Source organism: Ammospiza caudacuta, chromosome 4 (assembly GCF_027887145.1).
Source record: "Ammospiza caudacuta isolate bAmmCau1 chromosome 4, bAmmCau1.pri, whole genome shotgun sequence".
Classification (NCBI taxonomy): Eukaryota; Metazoa; Chordata; class Aves; order Passeriformes; family Passerellidae; genus Ammospiza; species Ammospiza caudacuta.
Window position 1 is genome coordinate 23,442,048 of NC_080596.1, and position 21,946 is coordinate 23,463,993.

At 36.4% G+C, this 21,946-nt stretch overlaps 1 protein-coding gene across 1 annotated transcript in view; it reads right to left on the reverse strand.

Moving 5' to 3' along the window:
• The window catches only part of LRBA (LPS responsive beige-like anchor protein), a 370,657-nt gene that overhangs the window by 75,370 nt on the left and 273,341 nt on the right, over window positions 1–21,946 (reverse strand). The window contains exon 47 of the mRNA XM_058804238.1: window positions 15,615–15,767. Within this exon, the coding sequence (XP_058660221.1) occupies window positions 15,615–15,767 (153 nt within the window). The remainder of the gene's footprint in view (window positions 1–15,614; window positions 15,768–21,946) is intronic.

Below are 21,946 nucleotides of genomic sequence, written 5' to 3' on the forward strand. Positions count from 1 at the left end.
CTTATTCTGAGTGATAAATTTCACATTTTTCTTGGAAAGATCCTTTATGTATGTTACTGCATAGCAACTATCCACTAATACCTAAAAGGAAATTCTGGTTTTAAAAACATGTAATGAATTCTTTTCCACCTTTCTCTATCAAAACAAACCAGTCTCACATACTCTGTAAGAGAAAAAAAAAGGAATCTACCTAGTCATATCTACATACGTTTACATGTATATTTACCCCATTAGGGAAAAAGTATATTCAATACTTTACCTTAGTTTAAAAGAAAGACATAACTAATAGCAAATATGACTCTGGTCTTCAGAGCAAACTTTCCTCTTCCTGTCTATTCATGGAATGCCAAATAATCATATTGGGCATAGATAAAAATAATCTGTACCTTCACATTAACAAAAAAAAATTGAAAATCCAGAATCCATTTATTTGTGGAAAGACTGCTAAGAACTTTATCACAGCTCCTCCATCTTTAGATACTGGGATCCCATTAAACAATGAAAAAGTTTCATTTCTCATTCTCTACAAAGAGAGTGGTTATGCTATTTTTCAATGTATTTAAAAGAGATGTATTTAAAAGATTTTTGCATCACACTCAACTTGTCCTGGAAAGATGAATCTCATCCCCGCTACAGGACTGCCATCTAATTCAACGCTAATTACCCATTAGCTAATCTATATTTTTGAGGGGTATCTAGTTTGATGCAAGGGTTTCTCAAAGAGTGATTAGTTCCATAGTTATTTTCACCAGACTTCATGGTCAGGCAAGATTTGCTGAGGTTTCAGCTGCAATATTGACTTAAGCAGTTTCTGCCCTGTCACACCATTTCTAGACTCTCCTTCTTGACACCCACTTATACAAACATAACTGTCTGCTGGGCTGAATGGCAAAGCAAATGAGAACTGACCCAAACTAAAACCAACATTTTATCTTTTCTTTCAAAATCTGCAGAATGCTTAATACTCTGAAAAATGCCACCTCTTAATACCTTCAAAATAGACACAGATAGTTAGCAGGGATGATAGGTAAGCATCTTTTGTCTCCTCTGCATTTATAAAATAGAAATGATCCATTTGCCTCATCGCATGAAGGTCATGTAAAGGTAACTTAGTAATGTCTGTGGATGATTCACATACTACTGAGTGAATACCAAAGAAAAGGCCATGTAGGATGCTTTTTTTAGAGGAGAGTTCAAACAGCGTGCAATAAACAGGGTTTGAAGCTATATAAATGTAGCAGTATGGAGAAGGAACAGAGCAATGCATTAAATGAGCTCTGTCCATCTTCTAGACTGAATAAAGTCAGCATAAAACAGCAGCATGTGATCATTTAGCTAGACATTGTGTGTTGAGGCATTAGCTGAAGGGAAATGTATTCATTGGATATAGGTACAGTTTCATTTTGTTTTTCAAGCAGAAGTCCATGAACTTATTCCACAAACCCTCCAAAGATGGAAAAAGAGGAGTCCATTATTGTACGACATAGCATGTGAACATGTTTCTATGCTATCTGCAGTTGGTTTCCAACCTCATTAAAAATTCCAAAGCAGTAGTTGGTGTAGGATCACCGTTCTGAGAGAATTCACAACAAAATACACTGTCTACAAGTTTTCCAATTGCTGCCTTTGTGGGAAGGCCCTTCAGCTAGCAAAGCAAACAAGTGAAGGATGTGAATTCAGACATGTAATGACTGTAAGGTCAGCACATGACCGCCAAGCATTCATGACCCCAAATTAAGAGGTATTACCCTCTATCTACTAATCCTTGGGTCACAAATGTACAGCCTTTTCCAAGAACATTAAAAATTCCTGAAATGTGCTTACAGCCCACTGCTTGAAAGATGGAAAGCTAGCATGCATGAATTGATCAGATAAGTCAAAGGGGCAGTTCTGCTCTCAAATACCATATTAAAAATGCCATGTCTTTCAGTCACCTTTTCTGTTAATGAAGACCACTACAATTTGACATTAAGGTAATACAACTAACTCCTGAAAATACAAACTTTAATTTCACAGATTCTAACATTTTAAATCCCAAATAGAATTTTGAAGGACAATGAAAACAGAAGCAACATTTATCTCAGCAGCAATCAGAAGGTATTTCTAGTAAAATCACAGCACATGTGACCCAGAAATTAAGTTCTACATTTTAGCACAGTGGCTTTAAACTATGAAATACTATTTTTATTAATCTCAGTGTTTTCACATCATATAGAACATATCAGAGGCTACAAGGTTTGTAAGGTTACACCAATGTTTTTACTGAGAATAAAAATCCAGCTTTTCATGCCATCTGCATGTTTGTGTCCAAAATTTACTTGTTAAAATTAACTGCAGCATCTGCATTTCCCATGCATTATAGTTACCCAAAAAAAAAGTGCACTTTTTTTTTAGGAGAAGATAATTCCAGATTAAATCCTTTGTGGAGACCAAAGTTGTGTTAACCTTCTAGCTGTTATTAGAGCTCACTACAAACTTCACACCTGGTACATGAACGTAACATTTCAGGAAGATATCAAATAGATTTCATTTTATGCTCCTGAATTAGGATCTCCGTGTAACCACTGGAGACAGTAAAGCTGTCTCTGTTTATCAGTCGACCCCAATCCCTGCCATTTTTCTGTTTACAGACAGTAACACAAAGGAAAAAAAGCCCTCAGAAAAACTGAAGATATGTGGCCATATCTGCTGATTCATCTGCTGTATACTTTCACATTAATTTCTTGTGAAATTCTATGCCTCACTGCTTGTATCACAGCTTTCTGCCAGCAAGCTCCACTGCCACTATTCATGTAACACTCCCCGTTTTAGTCTCTTTGCAGAAAGCGATCTTTGGACTGGAAAACCCCAATATGTGGCATTTCATTGCAGTCTATAACTGTCCCTGACAAACATAAATTTTAGGGACTACTTTAGTTGAGTTTTTCTCCTTCCTTACTCTTTCACTTGTTAAATCCTGAACCTCACAATGAAAGGAGCAGGTAAAAGGGGAATGTTTCAGTCAGAGATGTGTGATTATGGAAGAAGCATCCATCTCTAGGAAACCCTGTGGCTCACTTCAGGGAACACCAGTGGAATACATTCCTTACCTTGCTCCTGCACTGGGACTTGCTCTTGTTAGGGAAGTGACAAAAGTGACATAAACCAGAGATGGCCATCTGGCGAGACCCAGCTTGCCAGGCGGTTTTATCTGATCCCCGAGCACGCCTGCCCATCACCAGCCCAACCACACTGAGGATAATGTTTATATGTGCTGCAGGACAAGGGTGCATAAAACAAATCCAAATCAGCAGGATTTAAAGCACTGGAAATAAAACTGAGCTAATGTGACCGTGCTGATGTAGCCAGAAACAAAACTGATGCTGAGTACACAGGATTCATTCATCTCAAGTGCACAGCCCAGCTCATGTCAGTCTCCTACAGCCACAATATCAAAATGGTAGCAAAAACAACAAGTCAGCACACTGTTTACACCTTGGCTACAAGGGCCTATAAATGGGTCACAATCAGGTTAGATGACACATACCATGGGAGGAATCTCAGCACAAAGCAAAATTTCTCAGTAAGTGGTCACTAGTGGTTACAACAATGCAAAAGGAACTTCCCTCCATATTTGAGAGAGAAACATCTAAACCCAAAAGAATAAACCTAAATATTGCTCTCTTCTAAAATTATTCTAAAACACTAATCCACACAGGATTAGTGCACAGGACAAACTGCAACTGAGGCACAGTTCAACAAACAAGAATGAAGGCAGAAAGGAACTCAATCTGCCAAAGTCTGTGAAGAGCTTAGATCTGTCCACACTGACAGCAAAACTGATCTTAAAATGGATGTGAGCTAAGTTTGTATGCAGCTTTGGAATGGGTTTTCCTCATAGTTTAATTCTGGTGTACACACAGCCCAAGGGTGTGTCTGCATGATGGGCTTGCATCAGTGTGAAGGGAGGATATTGACAGTGCACACGTCCAAGTCCATGCAGTAAAGGCTGCTTCACGTGCTTTTAGCATCTCAGAGAAAGGCTCAATAAAGTAAATGAATATAAATCAAACATCTTTAAGATTATGCAGCAAATTTTAATTCTTAGGTTATTTATATTACTTTAGGCAAAATATATTATGAAAAGCCTGTTGTGAAAACAGTTAACCTGTGATTTATTATGAAAGCAGAGAACGCTCCAGCAGCTCCTGGAGCATGCTTTCACCGTCCTCCACTCCTAATCCTCATTACAAAGTTCTTATTCTGCCTCAGAAAGCAGATGGCAAGAGATAATGTCAGTAACAATTAGGAAGCTTCACTGCCCTTAAGGAGTCTTCTGCTATACATTTGCAATTTATTTTTTAAGAGATTATTAGAAACAAGATACTTTGCACTATTCTTATTCTAGCATGTGGTCTGGAACATCCTGAAAACAATTACACAGGTTTTGTTTTGGTGTGTGGGTTTTTTTTTTCCTTTAAACAATGGAGAATGTTGGGGGTTTTATTAATTAAAAATAAACATTATAAATTAAGCTTCCAGCATTATTTTTATTCTACACATTGCAAAACTAAACCCACTTGAGTTTCCTAATATTTTAAATCAATTTCCTCTAAACTATTTGCATGCTGCTGAACCTTTCATGTTTTTATGAGCCCAGTTCAACTCTCACTAACAACTAACTTGGATCAGGTCCAACATTTAACTGTAGTTTAGAAAATCCCTTCCATTTGGAAAGGACAAACTCAAAGGACCTCACAAGAGTATATATATGTCACCGTATCAATGCAGAATTTTGTCTGCTTATAACCTATTTGAATGCCAGATATACTTTTGCTATTATTAGTATCTTTAATGTTGCTTTACAAGCTGATGCTTTTTAATAACAATACTAGTCTACCTAAATAAAATCCAAATAGGAAGGACTATTTCAGAATGCAAAAAAGAAAAAAAGCTGAGATTTCATATAACTTTTGTATTGGAGGCTTATTTTGAAACTTTAGTGTTAGAGAAAATTTCTCTCAAAAAGAAGTAAGCCAGGCTGTCTCAGCCAGCCTTCTCTGAGTCACATAAATATTATCTTTGTGTAGATATACCCTCCACTATCCTCCTACAGAGCAGCTACATTAATGGAAGATACACCTGCTCGCTGTTGCTGATTAAAGTTTCCCCCTTCCCAAATTCTATTCATCAGATCTGCCACAGACACTGGCAAGTGAGAGCTCCCTAACAAGTTTCAATCAAACTGATCCTAGATAGGCAGCTAAAACATTCTTTAAGTACTTAAACTAACCTGGAAAGGATCAGGTGAGCACAAGCACGAGAAACTCCAGCTCTGATGTTTTTTACTAATGGTCCTTTAATTCATGCTTCAAAAGCAGAACAATTGTATTTATATAAATTACAGAGTATAGCAATTTGAGCTATTTGAGAATGAAATAAGGAAATTAAAACTGGCCCTTCATTGGATTTGGTTCTGTAGTTGACTCTGCATCTCACAAATGTTACTAATACAGATAATAGATCAGCAAGTATTTACTAAAAAGACTGCTTATGCTAGCTACAAAGTCTCCCTTTAACTAATAAAGACTGAGAATAAAAATCACAACCCAAGAGATCTGGGGTTGCTCAAATTCCTTCACAAAGAAAAACTAGGAAAAGAATTCACAGTCCTTTATCACTTAAGGTGGATCAACCATCTGACCAAAGCAACCAAGTGCCCAGAACATTTATGACTCATGTGAACATGACCTGGATTGTTAAAAGCCTGCATTTTTTTTTTGCCAAGTACATTCTCTTTTCTTGACTAATGGGCTATAGTTTGGCCTCTCCTTAAACCAAAAGGGCTACACCTGAACTTCCAATTAAAGGGTAACAACTGGCAGATGTGAGGGACCATCTAGCAGGAGGCTGATGCTGAGCAGATGGGCTGGGGTGCAGCAACCCTTTCCATCAGTTTCCACCCACTGCTTTTGCAAAGGCACATAATCACCAGGAGCCTGACACTGCCTTTCTTCAGGCAGTAGCATGATACTCCCTGCAGAGCACAGGGCTGCTATCATCAAACTGGGACCAGGATCAGGGCTAACTAGAGCCTGGCCAGCTCCATGAGCCCACACTGCTCGCTGCTGCTTAATGAGATAACTTCAACAGAGCAAACAGAGGTTTCCACTCGAGAACGTGTGTACTTCCACTGCAGCAAAGCTGACTATGCCATTTGCTGCGCAAGTGCCATAACTGGGAGAAAAATTTGTAAATCAGTCACTAAAAGAATAACTTTTGTTAGAAAAGGCTTTTTCATGTTATTTTGGTTATTTCATGTTATTTCAGTTAAAAGCACAGCTCCACAAACATCTGTCCCTGAACAAAGACACAATTGGGGAAATTTGGTGAGGGGTAGGAAGAAGAGGTGGGGAGCTCTCCTCAGATACATCCCCTAAGTTTTGGAAACATGTCTTCAGATTTTTCTTTCTATAATGCCTAAAGATCTGTTCTAATGACTAAAACATCATTAATTTAATAAGGTCAAAAAAAAGATACTTCTATTTATTAGAGCAAGAAGAGGTGGGTACTATTTCTGTCATATATTTCTCTGAGCTTGTCTTAACTGCTGAATGTAAGATCTTGTATTTCATATTACATGTTTTGTACCACATAACAAACTAAGTATGCTTTTATTTGTATAAATGTCCCTCTCTGATTTCTGAGTATTATTGTTACATTTCCGAGTCTAATTAGACACTCTTTCAAAAATATTGCCCTGCAGCAAAGTTAAATTTATCACTTCTTGAACAACTTTTATGTCCCCATATTACAAAATAAAGCATGACATTTCCTGATGCATCTTCTCAGTACTATACATTATACTGTAAGGTTTTCTTATGCTCTCTCTTATCTCTTCTAGGAACAAGAAACTCTTTCCTCATACCAGAGTTCCTCCTCCATCCATATCATTGTCATCAGCTTTCTCTGTACCCCAGATGGTTTTAGCAACATTACTCTTCCTCATCCCAGGAGTGGAGTCTTGCCAGGAAAAAGCACCAAAAGCAAAGCCTCAGCTGACTTCTTTTTGTATCCTTCCATGTAGGGCACAGATGGTCAGGTTTCCTCAGCCCCTCCCCTTCTTCAGCCAAAAACCCCAGCTCCATGTATGCAAATATTGCCAAAAACCTCACATCCTTTTCCAACACTTAGGATGGAAACTTCTCTACACTGACTCTATTACAGATACTTTGTTTTGAGCTGCACACCAAATTCAAGTTTACCAGAATGTTTTCCCATATTGCCCATAAATAGACACAAAAAAAATCAAACACTGTATCCTACCAGGTCTCTCACCAGTACATTCACTGTATGCAAGTCCTGACCTCCTTACAGGAGGAACAGCTTGGATATTTCTTTGCAAGGCAACTTCCAATCACAGACTAAGTTTCAGTAAATAGAGTAAAAAGCTGCCATCCCTTTCAAACTTATTTTTTCCTCCCTTACCACTAAGCTTGTGAAGCAATTTTTACACGTTACTCAAAATTCTTGATACATTTTCAGCAGTATCAGTCCAGGCACAACATTTGCAGAACAGACAAAGAGAAGACAGATTTAGTGAACACCTGTTAAATGGGGCAGTAGCTCCAGCACAATTGTTTCCCACTTCATTTCACACAGTAATAACTTTAATGTCCTCGACGGACTCGCTTTCAAACACCAGTTCTACAACATCACACAACAGAAGAGCTGAAAGCAAATTTAATTGTCTAGATTGCTTCCAATAATCTTATTTTTGGATAAAAGCAAATATACCTACTTTAAGTTTTGTTTTTTTAACTGTATCTATTCAAACTGTGTTATATTCAACATTCTATCATTTTTCCCAACTGCATAACATCCTCCTCATTTTAATATTTATCTTTTCTATGGTAAATTCTTTTACCTCATTAGGAAATCTGCATACCCCATCAATCTCTTTACAGTCCATACTTTTAGTTTAGGCTTTATTTCCTTTTGACCCTTATACATGCATCTAGGCTTTTCTTACTGTTAAATCTCCTTGTTTAAATTTGCTGTCAGTTAAAATATTTCTATGTTTTAGTTTTATTCCAGCTCACCTAGCTTAGTTCAGACTCCACTAACATGGATACATTACACATAAGTATTTGGAAATTAATTAGAACTATTTTTAGAATGTGATAGGTTATGGCTTTTTTTAAAATGAAAGAATTAGGCTAGCCTTATTCAAGACCTTAAAGTTTTAGAATTATGAAGTCTGTCAAATTATGATACCAGCTTCTTTAACTATTTTTTCACAATAGCAAAGACAAACTGTCTATGAGTCCTTTAAGTTTTCTTCATTCAGGAAGACTGGCATCTATCCCACTCTCAGAAATTACTGAAATACAAGCATGTGTGGACTTTTTAAAAATAATTTTACACTGTTTACATTCTTGAAGTCCAGAGTTTGGTTGTAATTTCTATAAAGTAACTTGCATGCATTTTAAAGAGATGGTAGGAATTTCAGACAAAACATGAAGAAGGAAATGTTATGGAAAAAACAGACTTTAAAAACTCTGCTTTTCTTTCTATTTACAAAGATGGAATGGATAGAAAATAGATCAAGGCTTTTGACTAGCAAATGATGATCTGCTACCTAGGTTACTGTTTTCATTGAAAATGCAAAAAAACAGTTTCTTTCCATCATCACATATATTTTATTATGTATTAACTTTGTCCTACAGATGCATCTCTCCAGTGTATTCCATCATATATATTATGCAAATCCCATCTCCCAATATTAGCCTATTTTGCTGTATTATGAAACCCAAACTGAATGCTTTCAGTATTATCTTCTGTTCAAAAGCACAGTTTGGGATCACTTTTAATTACTTCCCTCATATTCTTGAATTTATTTGACTCTCTCTCTATTGTAGTCTTATTTACAAATTAAATCAATAAAAATTCATATATGAAAATTAATAAAGCCACAACTCCAACAGAACTGGATTTAAATAAACATGAATTTCTGGCCATATTTCTTAGATGGCACTTCAATAAAAATAAGTTACACAGGCAGTCAATTGTACACACAGAAAAATTAGTCTACATTTTTTATTCACAGATCTTCACAATCTTTTCTAATAGGCCATATATCACATTCCCTTAGAAATATATCCTCTTTACTTTTCAGAAATGTCTTGTATTGAATGATTTTTTTTAATTTTCCCTCCAGGATGCCAACAGATCAGGATTTTGCCTGCACCAATTTCACCTATTTGTGGTTATGCTTGCATTGCTAAGGTTATTCTACATTCATCTTCAGATTTGAAGAAAGTATTTCAGAATGGGTAAAAAAGTCCCATTCTTCCCTTTCTATGACAATAATCAGACCTGTACATGATATAATTAAATAAAAAGATTGCTCATAATTTCCCAGGTTTTTTGATTCTACCCTGCACACAAGTGTTTCTATGTCAAAGAGAACAAAGATTCTAACTTTTGGAAAGTAATTATAAAAGTGGAAAAAATCCTGCACAAACACAGATTATGAAATTGTCACGTGTGTGCTGAGCTGGCAGGAGATGACCCTGAGTGGTGCAGGAACACAGATTTACCAATGCACCAAATGCAAAAGCAGACAGCTTTAAGCCAGTGCTGGTATTCCACATGGAGAAACTGAAAGGGAAAAACAGACACTACTAGAACTGCACACTGGAGTCATGGAAGTGCTTCTCCAGGAAAGGAGGAATCCTGCTGCTTCATTCACACACCAGCCTACATTCCCTTCAGCTGTTTGAGAGATCACCTGTGCCCCTCTCCCCTCTGCCTGCTAAGTGCACACACAGTGGAGCCCCTGTGCTTCCAAGGACTGACTTGTTCCCATAGATGAGGGGGGAAAAAAGCATTAAACAATATCAACCTTTTGTACAGATGAAATCCAATATGCCAGCAGGCTGGACCTTCCACACCCAACTTTGCTGAGGAATACTATTCCTTACTGGAATTAGACTGCTACATTTCTGAGACTTCTATGGATGAAAGTGTTTATTTGGCCTCATACAAGGAACCTTACCTCCTGTACAAAACTTTTTTCACAGTTACATCTTGAAAAACCATAAAATGACTGTAGCATGATGCTTTAATATTCACTGGCCATAGTTATGTTTAAACATACAGCTATTTTGATTGCATTAACATATAGCTATTTTAATTGCATAATGCCCATTCATAGCATAGAAATAAAAGTATTTGTCAGGAAAAGCAAAGTTACAGATTACTTTTACAGCTATCTTTTCTATAATTATTTATGAAAGTGATTTTTGCTAAAAATTATAACATTTGTAGGGTTAATAGACATCCTCCATTCAGAGAATATTGTAGAGATCTCATTTGGTATATAGATTATATTCTTCAAAGAAAAGCCACAAGAAGTCACCAAATATCAGAAATAGAAATTGAAGTACCAGTGCAAAGTCTGAAAGAACTGATATCAAAATTCTCAAATTCTGTGAACATCCCACATCAGCCTGGATTGCTGGAAGCATTTTCATCCCTCAGTGTACACAGCTCCATCTGCATTCCAGCTTTTTAGGACCACATCCAATTCTATGAAGACCAGAATCTCAAAGTAAGTGCTGTACACATTACAACTCTGATGCTGCTGGTTAAGCCTGGTTTACATTTTACCCTTTTTTCTGCTCTCTAATGTTTTTAACATATTGAATGAGTCAGCTGTTATCAGGAATACACAACTAACGATCTAGCAATCTATTACTAGTGATCCCCACTTCTAGGCCTCAATTACATAGATAGTATCACATTATGGTATGATTTGCTGTAACACATTTTCAAATACACAGCTGTGGAACCAGGAAAAACATCAGAGAGAAATTCTTCCAAGATAACACACACAAAAAATCCAGTACATTCCACATTCCAGGCTTTAATCCAGTATCTATATTTGACTAATAGCAAGAGTTTTAACAGACTGAAAGTGACATAATTTTTTCAAAACCAAGTTTTGTTTTTTCACCCAACTCACAAAACCTGCAGTTCTGAGCACTGTTGTGTGAGAGTTGGCAGTGGATGATGCTTTTCCAATGTAGCCTGGTATAAGGTGGAGCTGCTTGTGCTAAAGAGTAATGCCCCATATCAACTGATAATGATCCTCTAATTCTCACTGGAGATTTTTCTTACCTTAGACAGTTCGTAACACTGATTCATTGTGCTCCACTAAAATTTGTACTGGGGCAAATGACTGCCCCACCCTTCCTTTCCATTTCGCTTTTCATGGCTCTGCCATGTTTACTTTTGTGTATAGCATCTTTATGTATTTAAGCATTTCATTTGTTTCAGAAAGCATCCCAGCTTCCAAATACTACATTTTCAATTATTTGAAAATTGGATTTCAAAACTTTCAGTCTAGCACAGTAATCTCATCACTTTTCTAATTTGTCTTGCATTTTCCCCAGTATTGAATTAAATGGATAAACTCCAAATCATGAAAGGACTAACTGCAATAAAGTACTAAAACACCTAAATTGAGATATATTGTGGAAAACTGTCTTGACAGACCTCAATGACTTCATTATCATTGAAGCAATCTAATTCTCAAAAAGCTGAGGCTCATCAAAGCTGTGTGAAATTTAGTTATTATCTGTTAATTAATAGTTTCAAATTAATTCTTCCCAATTCAGACATCCAACTTTCAATGACAGGACAAAATAGATTACTTTACCATGCAGAACAGAACTTCCTTATTGAGATTTTTAGCTATTCCTAACTATCAGTGGGAAGCATAGAGCTTTTCCCTGGGTTTCACTTGGTCTTTGTAAATGTCTACTTTTTCATGCATGATACAAAGGGCATTTAAAATTTCTATCAGCTTGAATGCAGTAATTACTCCTAGGTCCAACACGTGAAATTAAATTTCTATAATAGAAAACTGTTCTAAAGGAGAGCACCTAACATAACCAAGACTGTGAAGCCAAGAAAAGATGCCAGAAAAATCTAAGTTTTAAAGGTTCTATCTGTTTCTGTGTCTGAAAACTGCTGCTAAAGGTTTTGTTTAGGACTTCTGTATCCTAACCACATCTGAGCATCTATCTCTTTATATTCTCCCAAGTCCACTTCCCATTCCTATTTCCTGTAGGCCTTTCAGAAGCATGGGAGAACCAAAAATTGTTAGGTATTTTTTATTAGGTATCAGATGAAGTTTGCCTCCTCCCTTTCACTCACATACTAACTGCTAAGGATACTACAATTTAGAAATAGTAAAGTAAGGATGCAACAGTATGTTGCATTGAGATTTTTCTGTTTTGTTGGGGGGGGGAAATATAATTTTATCTTGTTTAAAATCTTGTGGGTTTTACTCTTATTAAGCTAATACTATAACTCTTATTACACACTTATTTATAAAATGATTAATTTAGACAATAATATAGTTATTGTTAACTGCACCTGTGTAAACTGAAAAACATTCTCAGATGTCTTAGCAGTTATTTCATGGCACTAAACATAGTATGCCTAAGCTTTAGCGGTATATAATAGTGTTTCATAATGGTAAAAACACAGTCACTTTTCCATCAAAATCTGGACTGTCTCAGATAAAAATACCCTATCCCCCTACTGAGTTATGTTATTACAAGCCATTGTATACCACAGACTAATGCAAAATACCAACTATATGCAGAAGCAATAGATGCACTTTGGAGTTCTTTGTATTGCTTAGAATGGCATCTTGATGCTACCATTTAGCTCATGATAACATTACATCAATCAAAATCCAGTTTTAATTATACACCATTCTGCTTATTCTCTCAGAGCAAACAGACAAAATGCAACGACCTATTTCAATTAAAATACACACTTTATAGAATTAAAAATAGGTTGGAAATCACTTTTAAATCAGCTATCAGCCTGTCAATTAATGCTCTGAACCCCTGCTATTGACCCAGTACTGTACAAGCTGTTATTATGCACTGTCCTACGTATCATCTGTTCCCCGTGCTGCTCTGTTCCAGAAAGACAGACAGCTGCAACAGAATATCCCTGTTCAACCTGAGGACCATCTGACTTTAATTGTGGCACACAGCTTGATGTGGGTCTGGTTATGAGAAGCTGAAGTATCACACTGTAATAATCTGGAGAAGCAGAAAGCTGCCAAGGCGCGGCTGCAAACGGGGGCTCGCGCTGTCTGCCTGCCTGACGGGCTGCAAGAAATATGATTAATGAGCAAGGCATAATGATATCAGGAACCCGATTAGCACCACAGAAAGGTCACAGATCAAAGTAGTATGCATTTCATGAGCTCCAATCGTTGGATAAGATCTGGGGACTTAAAGAGGTAAACTCAAATGCAAAGGGGAAAAAATATCTGTGTGTCATAGCTTACAAAACGAGCACTCGGAATACTGTAATCCCTATTTTGTCTGAACCAGGAGACAGCAAGGAAATATTAGCGGAATACATCAGCCCATGCCACATTGTAGCAAGCTTTTCTTGATCACATTAGTGTGGATCTGAGCTTTAAGCATTCTCCCTAAACTATTCCACTTGAAAAAGAAACTATGCTGATTTGATGCTGATGGTATTCAATCCACCAAGTATTAACAAGGAAAAGCAATTTAATATTTGCATGTAATTTTCTCAGTGTTATTCCACTACAAAAGTGGCAGATCTCAGAGGGCATCATCTACACCAGCCAGGCCCACTACTCCTGGATAAGTTTGACTATGTCAGACAGAAGCAGTTAATGTAATTCATTGGCAGAGAGGCTTAAATTTAATGCTACAAGGCCAACCAAAACTTGGTATCCTAATTACAGAAACAGCACCATGGACCTACAGCTGTAGGTCCTACCCATTTGGTAGGACACCTGACATCATTTGGATGATGTCTGGCACACTTTAATACCAACACTTGATAAATTATTTCTTACTTTTGCAATTGGCTTAAGCCTTAAAAAAAAAAAATAATCAATTTTTTTCTGTGCAATTAATACTGGACAACCGTAAAATTTCATGCCGACAATATTGCACAAGAGAGAGATATCAAAGAGAGCTGCAAGAAAGGCAGACATGAGCAGCAGATTGGGAAATGAAGGAAGAATGTGGGAATGGTAGGTCAGAGCACACAGGGAGGTGATGGTGAGAGAACCTGGCCCATGGCTTGAAATGAGGAAAAATAATTAAGAGCTAAGATCTTAGGCAATGAGGAAGTGGGAGATTAACTTCCCAGTGGGGAAAACCAGATCGGTAACTAATAGAATAAAAGTATATTTTAATGCAAAATCTAAAACAACAGAGTCATGAGAGATCAAGGCCACCTTGACAGACGTGCCTTTGACAAGTCTGCTCAAGAACACAGCTTGGCATTTCCCCAGGTTATTCTGAAGCACCAGCACATGCCAAGCTCACAGAGGTGTCAGGCTACCTCCCCTACCTATCACCACTACTGTGAGAGCAAAAGCTGAGTTCCAACATGGTTGGCCAAGTAGTCCTGCTAAATGTTACTGTATTTCATATTGTATTTCATATCTCATTCAAATAAAATTTGCACATACACGTGGATGAAGTAAAACAATAAATCCACCCAACGTTCTTTGTGATTCTATGGTGCACCTACCACTGCCTGCAGGAATCTAGACCACACAGCATTTCTGAAAACCATGGTATCATGTCACCAGTACAAGTGCAGTGTAAAACATTCTAACTAACTTCTGAACCAGAGATTTCTTCTGATGTTAAGGTTCTCCAATGTTATGAAGCCTGACATGCCACCAACAACAGAACTTCAATTCCCATATCCTAACTTAGGAGTATCAGGATGTTATCCTGATAAGCCTGGTATCTGAAAGGTTTTTGAGAGTTTCCATGCCTCAATTCACTATTTCCCAGTTAGCTGGCTACCACATAAAACTGCAGCCTTGTTCTTCAAGATTTACTAGGAAAAGCTTCTGTTATTTATTTCAGACCGCCATCAATGCAGAACTGTTTCATTCTGAGAAGAGCCTAACACAGCTTTTGAGAATGTGCTGAAACACCAGCAGTGATAGTGTAATAGCTATTCCATAATTCATTTCACTGCCCAGAAGGCACAGTGAAGATAGGCAGTGCTAACAACTGCATTTCCCAAAACAGGGAAGAGAACCAGTAACACAGGTTTGAGAATGAAACACACAAAGGAGAATTTAGTTTGATTTTCTTGTGAAAAAGGCTCTGAAAAATATCAATTTAATAGAAGAGGTGGCAGAAGATTGAAAATGCCTCTTTGGAGTCATATAGACACTAAAATTCAGAAACCTCAAAATCACATTGAAATCACAAATATTTTTATGATCAAACAAGCTTTTTCAAGCTTTCTGTCAAGTGATGATTTTATTAGCTCTTTAGAACCACAAGAGCTGACATAGAAAAAGGGTAAAATCTCCTGTACATTTAGACCACATTCAAACTTTTTTGACCAAATCTAAGACTGAGAATACTACACTCCTTTCTTCTTCCTACATTTGTAAATCTGTATCTTCATATAATTTCAGACATAGTTCCCTGTAAATTACAAATATACATTTCAGGCAAAGATGTAAATTATTTCAGAAGAATCTTTCAGGACAGAAGCAACTGGACAATAGAAGAGAGCCACCTTACCAGTCTGTTTATGCGAACAAATTCTTCTGGGGTTTTGGCCCATGGTGGAAGTTCAACATCAGACACCACTGTTCCATCATCCATCACTCCCAGATTGTAATTGTTGCTGTTGACAAATATCTCTGGGAGGTAATAAAATTCAGGAATCAACTCCTGTAGATAAATGAAAAACAATGCCATGTCAAATTCTGTCAGAGGATGCACTGTGTCACGTTAAAAAAAGTAACTATAAGGATGGAATTAAGTAAAGAGAATATATAAAATTCTCCCACAGACATCCCCCTCCTTCCCTAGAAGGGTCCCCCCTTCTGCAATTTCTAGAATTCAAACCTGTAGATATGATGACTTCATAGCATGCTTTTAACATGACAAAGAACTGAGACAACAGGCTATAAAACTAAAATGTCAGAAAATCGGTTTTGGTTGCATGTTATGCACTGAGAAACTTAAAAAAAACAAAGTAATGAACATCACATGGCACAGATAATATTTAGCAGAAAGGTATAGACAATCAATGATGGTAAAAAGTTGTGGAAAATTGATTCTTTCACATTTTAGTACAATACACATTTAAAATGCAAATGCAGAAATGGCAATCTACAGTTGACAATCTACAGCATCATAGATATTAATTACAAAGGTGTGAAACCCAGTTATAGTCTTGTTCTCTCTAATGTAAAAGGTCTAAGAACCTAATGTTTAGGCTATTACCTAAGATTGTTCAATGTCCAGAAATAGTTTTTTTGTAAATTCCAAAATACCTGGAGTTATGCCACACATTCCATAAAAACAAACAAAGAAAAAACCCCACAAAGCTGAATAGAGTCAATATTTTTCTTTCACATAAAGTTAATTTACACAATTATGTGTCCAGTCTATAAATTACAGGGAAGAACCACACAAGATTTCATGCACAAGAGACAAAAAGGCAGGGATTTCACATGGTTACAAAGTCTGCATTAAATTCTTTGTCAGGATCATCACTGCTGTAAACAAGTGATGTTTCTGATGTTCCAGGCCTGTGGCGAACAGGACTGGAACTCTGCATTTACACCTCCCTGGCTGGCCTGCTCTGGCATCTCTGCTGACACAGCTACCATGGCTGAGGAAAAACAGCAAAGGAATTGTGATTTCTAAGTCTTCTCAGTAAAACAAAGTGATAGTAATGGCCAAACAAAAATATTATTAAGCAGAAAATGATGCATTCTAGTACAAAACTGAACATAACATACTAAAAAGGAAAATTACCCTCAAACCTGTAAGGATTTCCTCTTGAATAAGCAGATTATTTCCTTGTTTTGCAAACAGACCTGCACCTTCCTAAGTTGTCAAGCATTTTATAAAATACACAGTAGGTAATACATTAATTTATCCAAGTTAATGGGATTAGAACATTATTTATACACTTTCATAAAAACATCTGCAATGTCTGGGTATAACACTTAATAGAAAAAGCCCATAAAGATGTAAGACACATATTTCTGCCCTATATTTTAAAGGTAGATTGTCTGGGTAGGTTTTTTTGGTTGTTGGGTTTTTTGGGGGTGCTTTTGCAGAACTTGATGTTGAGACTTACAAACCTAGCAATTTGATGGATTTAGAAAAATTGAGCCACTAAATTAGAGAATTTACTTCCTTTGTAAAGAAAGGATCAATACACATAATTGCTTCAGGAAGTGTATTTCATAGCAAATGAGTGGTGTAAAATTGGTCTTCCATACAGCAAATGCAAGCTGCAGGCCACTTGAGAAGCAGGAAAAAAAAAATCAGACTGCCTCAGTGGCTTTGTCTACCGTGGGTGGAGGATGTGGCCACGCCACAAGATCAGCAGATCAGATCTGAAACGCAGTCCTGACATGGGTCAGCAGCTCAGTGGTCTCCAGGATAGCCCCTGAGGGTCAGCTATGGCATGAGCAGCTTTCCAAATGGCTGAGTGCAAGGAGCAGGTCATCAGATTGCGGGCAAGGTCAAGCCGAAGTAGCCAGGGCAAAGACAGGAAAGATCAAGCAGGAATTAAGCTATTATCACCTCCATCCTTGTGTGAAACACTGCTCGGCTTTGAATTGTACATCTTTTTGTTTACAGTCCCCTAATTAACTAGGGTAAAAAACATGCTTCTGTACCAAATGCTCAACAAGTAGTTGATAAAAAAGAGATTTGAAACTATTTCACTGCATAAGAACAAGAATGTAGCAAGGATAAGCGCTGTAAAAAATAAAAGTAACACTGAGGTTGCTACAGTTTTTATCATCACAGAAACCAGCAAAGAAAAAGGCAGAGGCACAGGACTATTATTTGATAGCAGCACACACCACAAACATGAAACCATACCCTGGTTCTGAGCACTTAAAATACAAGCTCATTACATATGTTGCCAATGCTTTTATTTCTTCTTTAAATATGTATCTGTACAGCTATTCATTAGTTTCTTTCAAGATCAGAAAGCATTTGGCTTTTTAGAACACATTGTTTTCATTAGGCTACACAGAAACAATATGCTGGAAACTTCAAAATTACCTGTAATTTCTACTAGTTTGACTATTAGAAACTTCTCATAAAGCTTTTCATTACTCCAGAAATGAGTTTTCAGAAAGTATTTCACTGTCACCATTATGATACATTTCTACAAAAGGAGTTTCTTTGTTATGTGATTTTCTTCTCTTGGCCATGTGCTAACATTTACCCATGGAAAAAGGGAGTGCAAACAGATGCATGTGGCCATTGGAAATGAGCTGTATTTAGAGCCCATTTTTAATGTCTTTACACAGGTGAAAATTATAACATTAGTTAAATTTTTTCCTAAAACAGCAAAAACATCTGATCACAAAACATTAATTTTTATCAAGTAAGCAAATTTATTCACGTATTTGGCAGCTGCAGCCCTTAACAATCCTCCTCAACTGTTTTTGTGGGGTCTTCTTTTTTCTTAAAATCTTCAAATCAGATTTTGAAGATTTTAAGAAAAAAGAAAAATTGAATTGACATTAAGACAGCAGATGCTGACCCATGTGTGCAACTCCAGAAATAATAGAACCTCCTGGAGACATGAGAATGTTAAAAAAAAAAAAAGGACGCACTTTTTGCTTGTTTTGCATGGCAGGAGGAATGAGTTAATAAATGTTTTCACAGAAACATCACATGAAGATGCAGGACCAGACATGAGAGGCCACAATGGAGAATCCTTTAAAATCTCACCTGGAACGGTGACAAGGACTAGACTAACACAAGGCAAATACAGCCCCTGCATGGATATTCTGTCAGCTTCTTACAGCTAAATGGTTCTGAACTAATCCATGCTTCTGATTTGTAAAATCATCAAGCGTGGGGTCTGTAGTTTTGCCTGCACAGTTTTCTTTGGCTGTTCTAAAACTGGTTCCTGGCAGTTCCAGTGGACGGTCCCAGCAGCTGTTTTGCGGAACCCAGTAAATGTGAGTTCCTTATTTGCACTTCTATGCATCCTTCCAGGTACTACAGACCTCCATGATCACCACATTCTTCCTCAGGGATCTCTTTTTGCAAGCTAAAGGATTCTAGTCAGTTTAGATTTGTTCCCTCTGGAAGTCTTCCTTACAACTAAAAATTTTGGTTCCCTCCATACTTTTTCTAACTCTGCTGAGTGAGTCCCTTCTAAAATTTTCCACAGTCAGCACATGTACAGAAATGGTAAAACTGTCCCACATTTCTTTTGTTTAAATTTCACAGAAAAAGCCAAAACATCTCTATGACTTGTTGATGCTCTTGTCTTAGGACTTGTGTTCGGAAATTCCTTTTTGAAATTTCCCTGCTGGAATTCACCATTTCTACAAGGAAGAGACAAGAGATCCTTATGGTAAGGAACACTTCAGTTGTTTTGCCATGCTTTTCACTACAACTGAAAAATGAGCATGTTGTCTTATATATCAAGAGCTCTATTATCATTATAGTGCAAGGATTCCATATCTCCAGAGTTTGGTACCTCCTTGATGTTTCTCACAGGCAGCTCCTCTAAGCACTGACTGTTCCTGGTCCTTGCAGCACCCATCTGACTCCAGATCCCACCAATCCACTCTTTTATAACACTGTTCTTATTGGCTGCAGGTGTGGCCTGTTAACATCAGGCCTACTCCTGATCTTTAGTGATTGGTCCAGCTGCAACTCTTTGGGGGATAAGATTACATTCTCTACCACCTTCATTTACCCATACTGTATCCCCCTACAGGAGCACACAGACAATATAAACATAAATCTAACACTCAGTACATATTTTAAAAAAAACCTGCCATATCAGGATTTTTATTAAAATAGTTATAAAATTCTGCATAAAACAAAAGTACAATTTTTCTCTAACAAACATTGCCCTATAGCACATAAAAAACAATGATTTCTAAGGAAAAGTCACTAAAAATATTTTTTTACAAAAATGCAATATTGACAGGATGTCAGTTTAAGAGTGGTAATTTATTTTCATATAGGCCACCATGCAAAAAAATTTATACTAAATACTTTGTTTCATTAATGCAATTAAATGTTATTTTTCTTTTGTTTAGAAAATGACTGATGCATTTTGAAGCAGAGTTATATGATCTCCAAGGATGTCTAGAAACAATGACAGATCCCTAATCCTATTAAACATTTATAAGATACCAAATTTTCAAACTAAATTATTTCACAATCCTGTTAAGCAATATTATGCCTATATATAACCTGTCAAGCAGAATAATAAAAATGCATATTGGAAGTCTAGACTTTTGTTCATATTGCAACACTTTATTTCTTCTGTTAGGGACTTAAATGGCATTCAAGAAATACATACTAATCTATTAAATTAACTCAAATTTCAGTTTTTCATAACACTTCAATGAAATGATTTTCAAGACTGCTGGGAAGTATAATTTCTTACTACCCATGAGTTTCCCTCCATCTGCTATATGTGTGTTACTTTTCACTAAGAAATTGTCAACTAAGAAATTGTCTCAAGACACTGCCTGAAACTCAGACAACTTGCAAGAAAAATATTTTGGCAGGTTTCCATTAAAATGATGAAGGTAATTAATGAAGAAGCACGTTACAAACATCTTTAATGAAGAAATAAATTTTTTCAATGTTTAACCACTCTGTAAAGTTCTAAGTGATTATACCTCAAACATTTCCTGGTTAGAGAAAAATGAGAAAAATACTAAACTGCTCAATAATTCAAAATTAAGCAAAGAGAATTACAAAAAGTCCAGATATTTATTTAGTAGATTAAAGAAACATATGATAACCACAATTAAGACCTGATTCATTATTGTTCATTATTGATCAATAAATAGATGTTATGGAGTGAATATCTCACTGGATAACAACCTGCATCTTTAAAGCACTTTAAACACTTTAAATCCTGTTACTCTCTCTATTTACATATGTATATATATATATATATATATATATATAAAGTTATTTTACATTTTACTTTTTACTTACAATCTAAGTAAAAGTATTCGATAGTATATATTGAACATATTTATTTACTAAGTAATTTTGGTTAATTTGACATAGAAAGAGGAAAAAGTTGCATGTATAACTACATACTTTCTCCTTTGGACTTCAGAAAACTTGTCCATAACTTACTCTAAATTTGTTATGTAAACACCTACACAAGGAGTTCAGAGCAGATATTGAAACTATTTCCTTCATTTTCAATATAGACATGCCTAGCTATAAAAGAGGCAGATCACTGACATTAGATGGAACTTGCTGATCCACACATCCAGATGGCTGTATTTTTATCTACTGTAATTCCCACAGATTACCATGCACACTTCTGACTGAATTTGGAACAGATATTCTTTTTTTTTTTTTTTTAACTCAGGGAAGTATTTCCCTGTTATGGATCTTAGCACAATTTTACACAAAACCAAATCTTTTATGAAAACCAAATATCTGCATCCTAAATATGTTAACCATTTTACTAAACTAGTTTATGATTAAAAATCTGAATTTCTAGGTACTTGCTTCTGAGTTTTGCTGGTCATTGCTCTTTTTGTGACTACTATGACATGAAATTTCTCCTATAGAAGGGTCATGTTGCCAGTTTCACAGCAACTTTATTCAATAACTTTTGAGACTTTAAATACAAAGCTTGATCTAAAGAAAAACTGTCTAAAATTATGTTATCCTAATAAGTTTTACAATAAACTTGCTGAAACAGCATTTCTGTACCTAAAATTCAGCTGTTTCACACTATGAGTATCACAATTTGCCAAACACACCTGTATGAGATACAAATTCAGATATTCAGTACCATTCCCCCAGCCTTACAATAGCTGCCACATGTGTGTGTGATATCACAGGATTTCACAAATTAGTGTCCA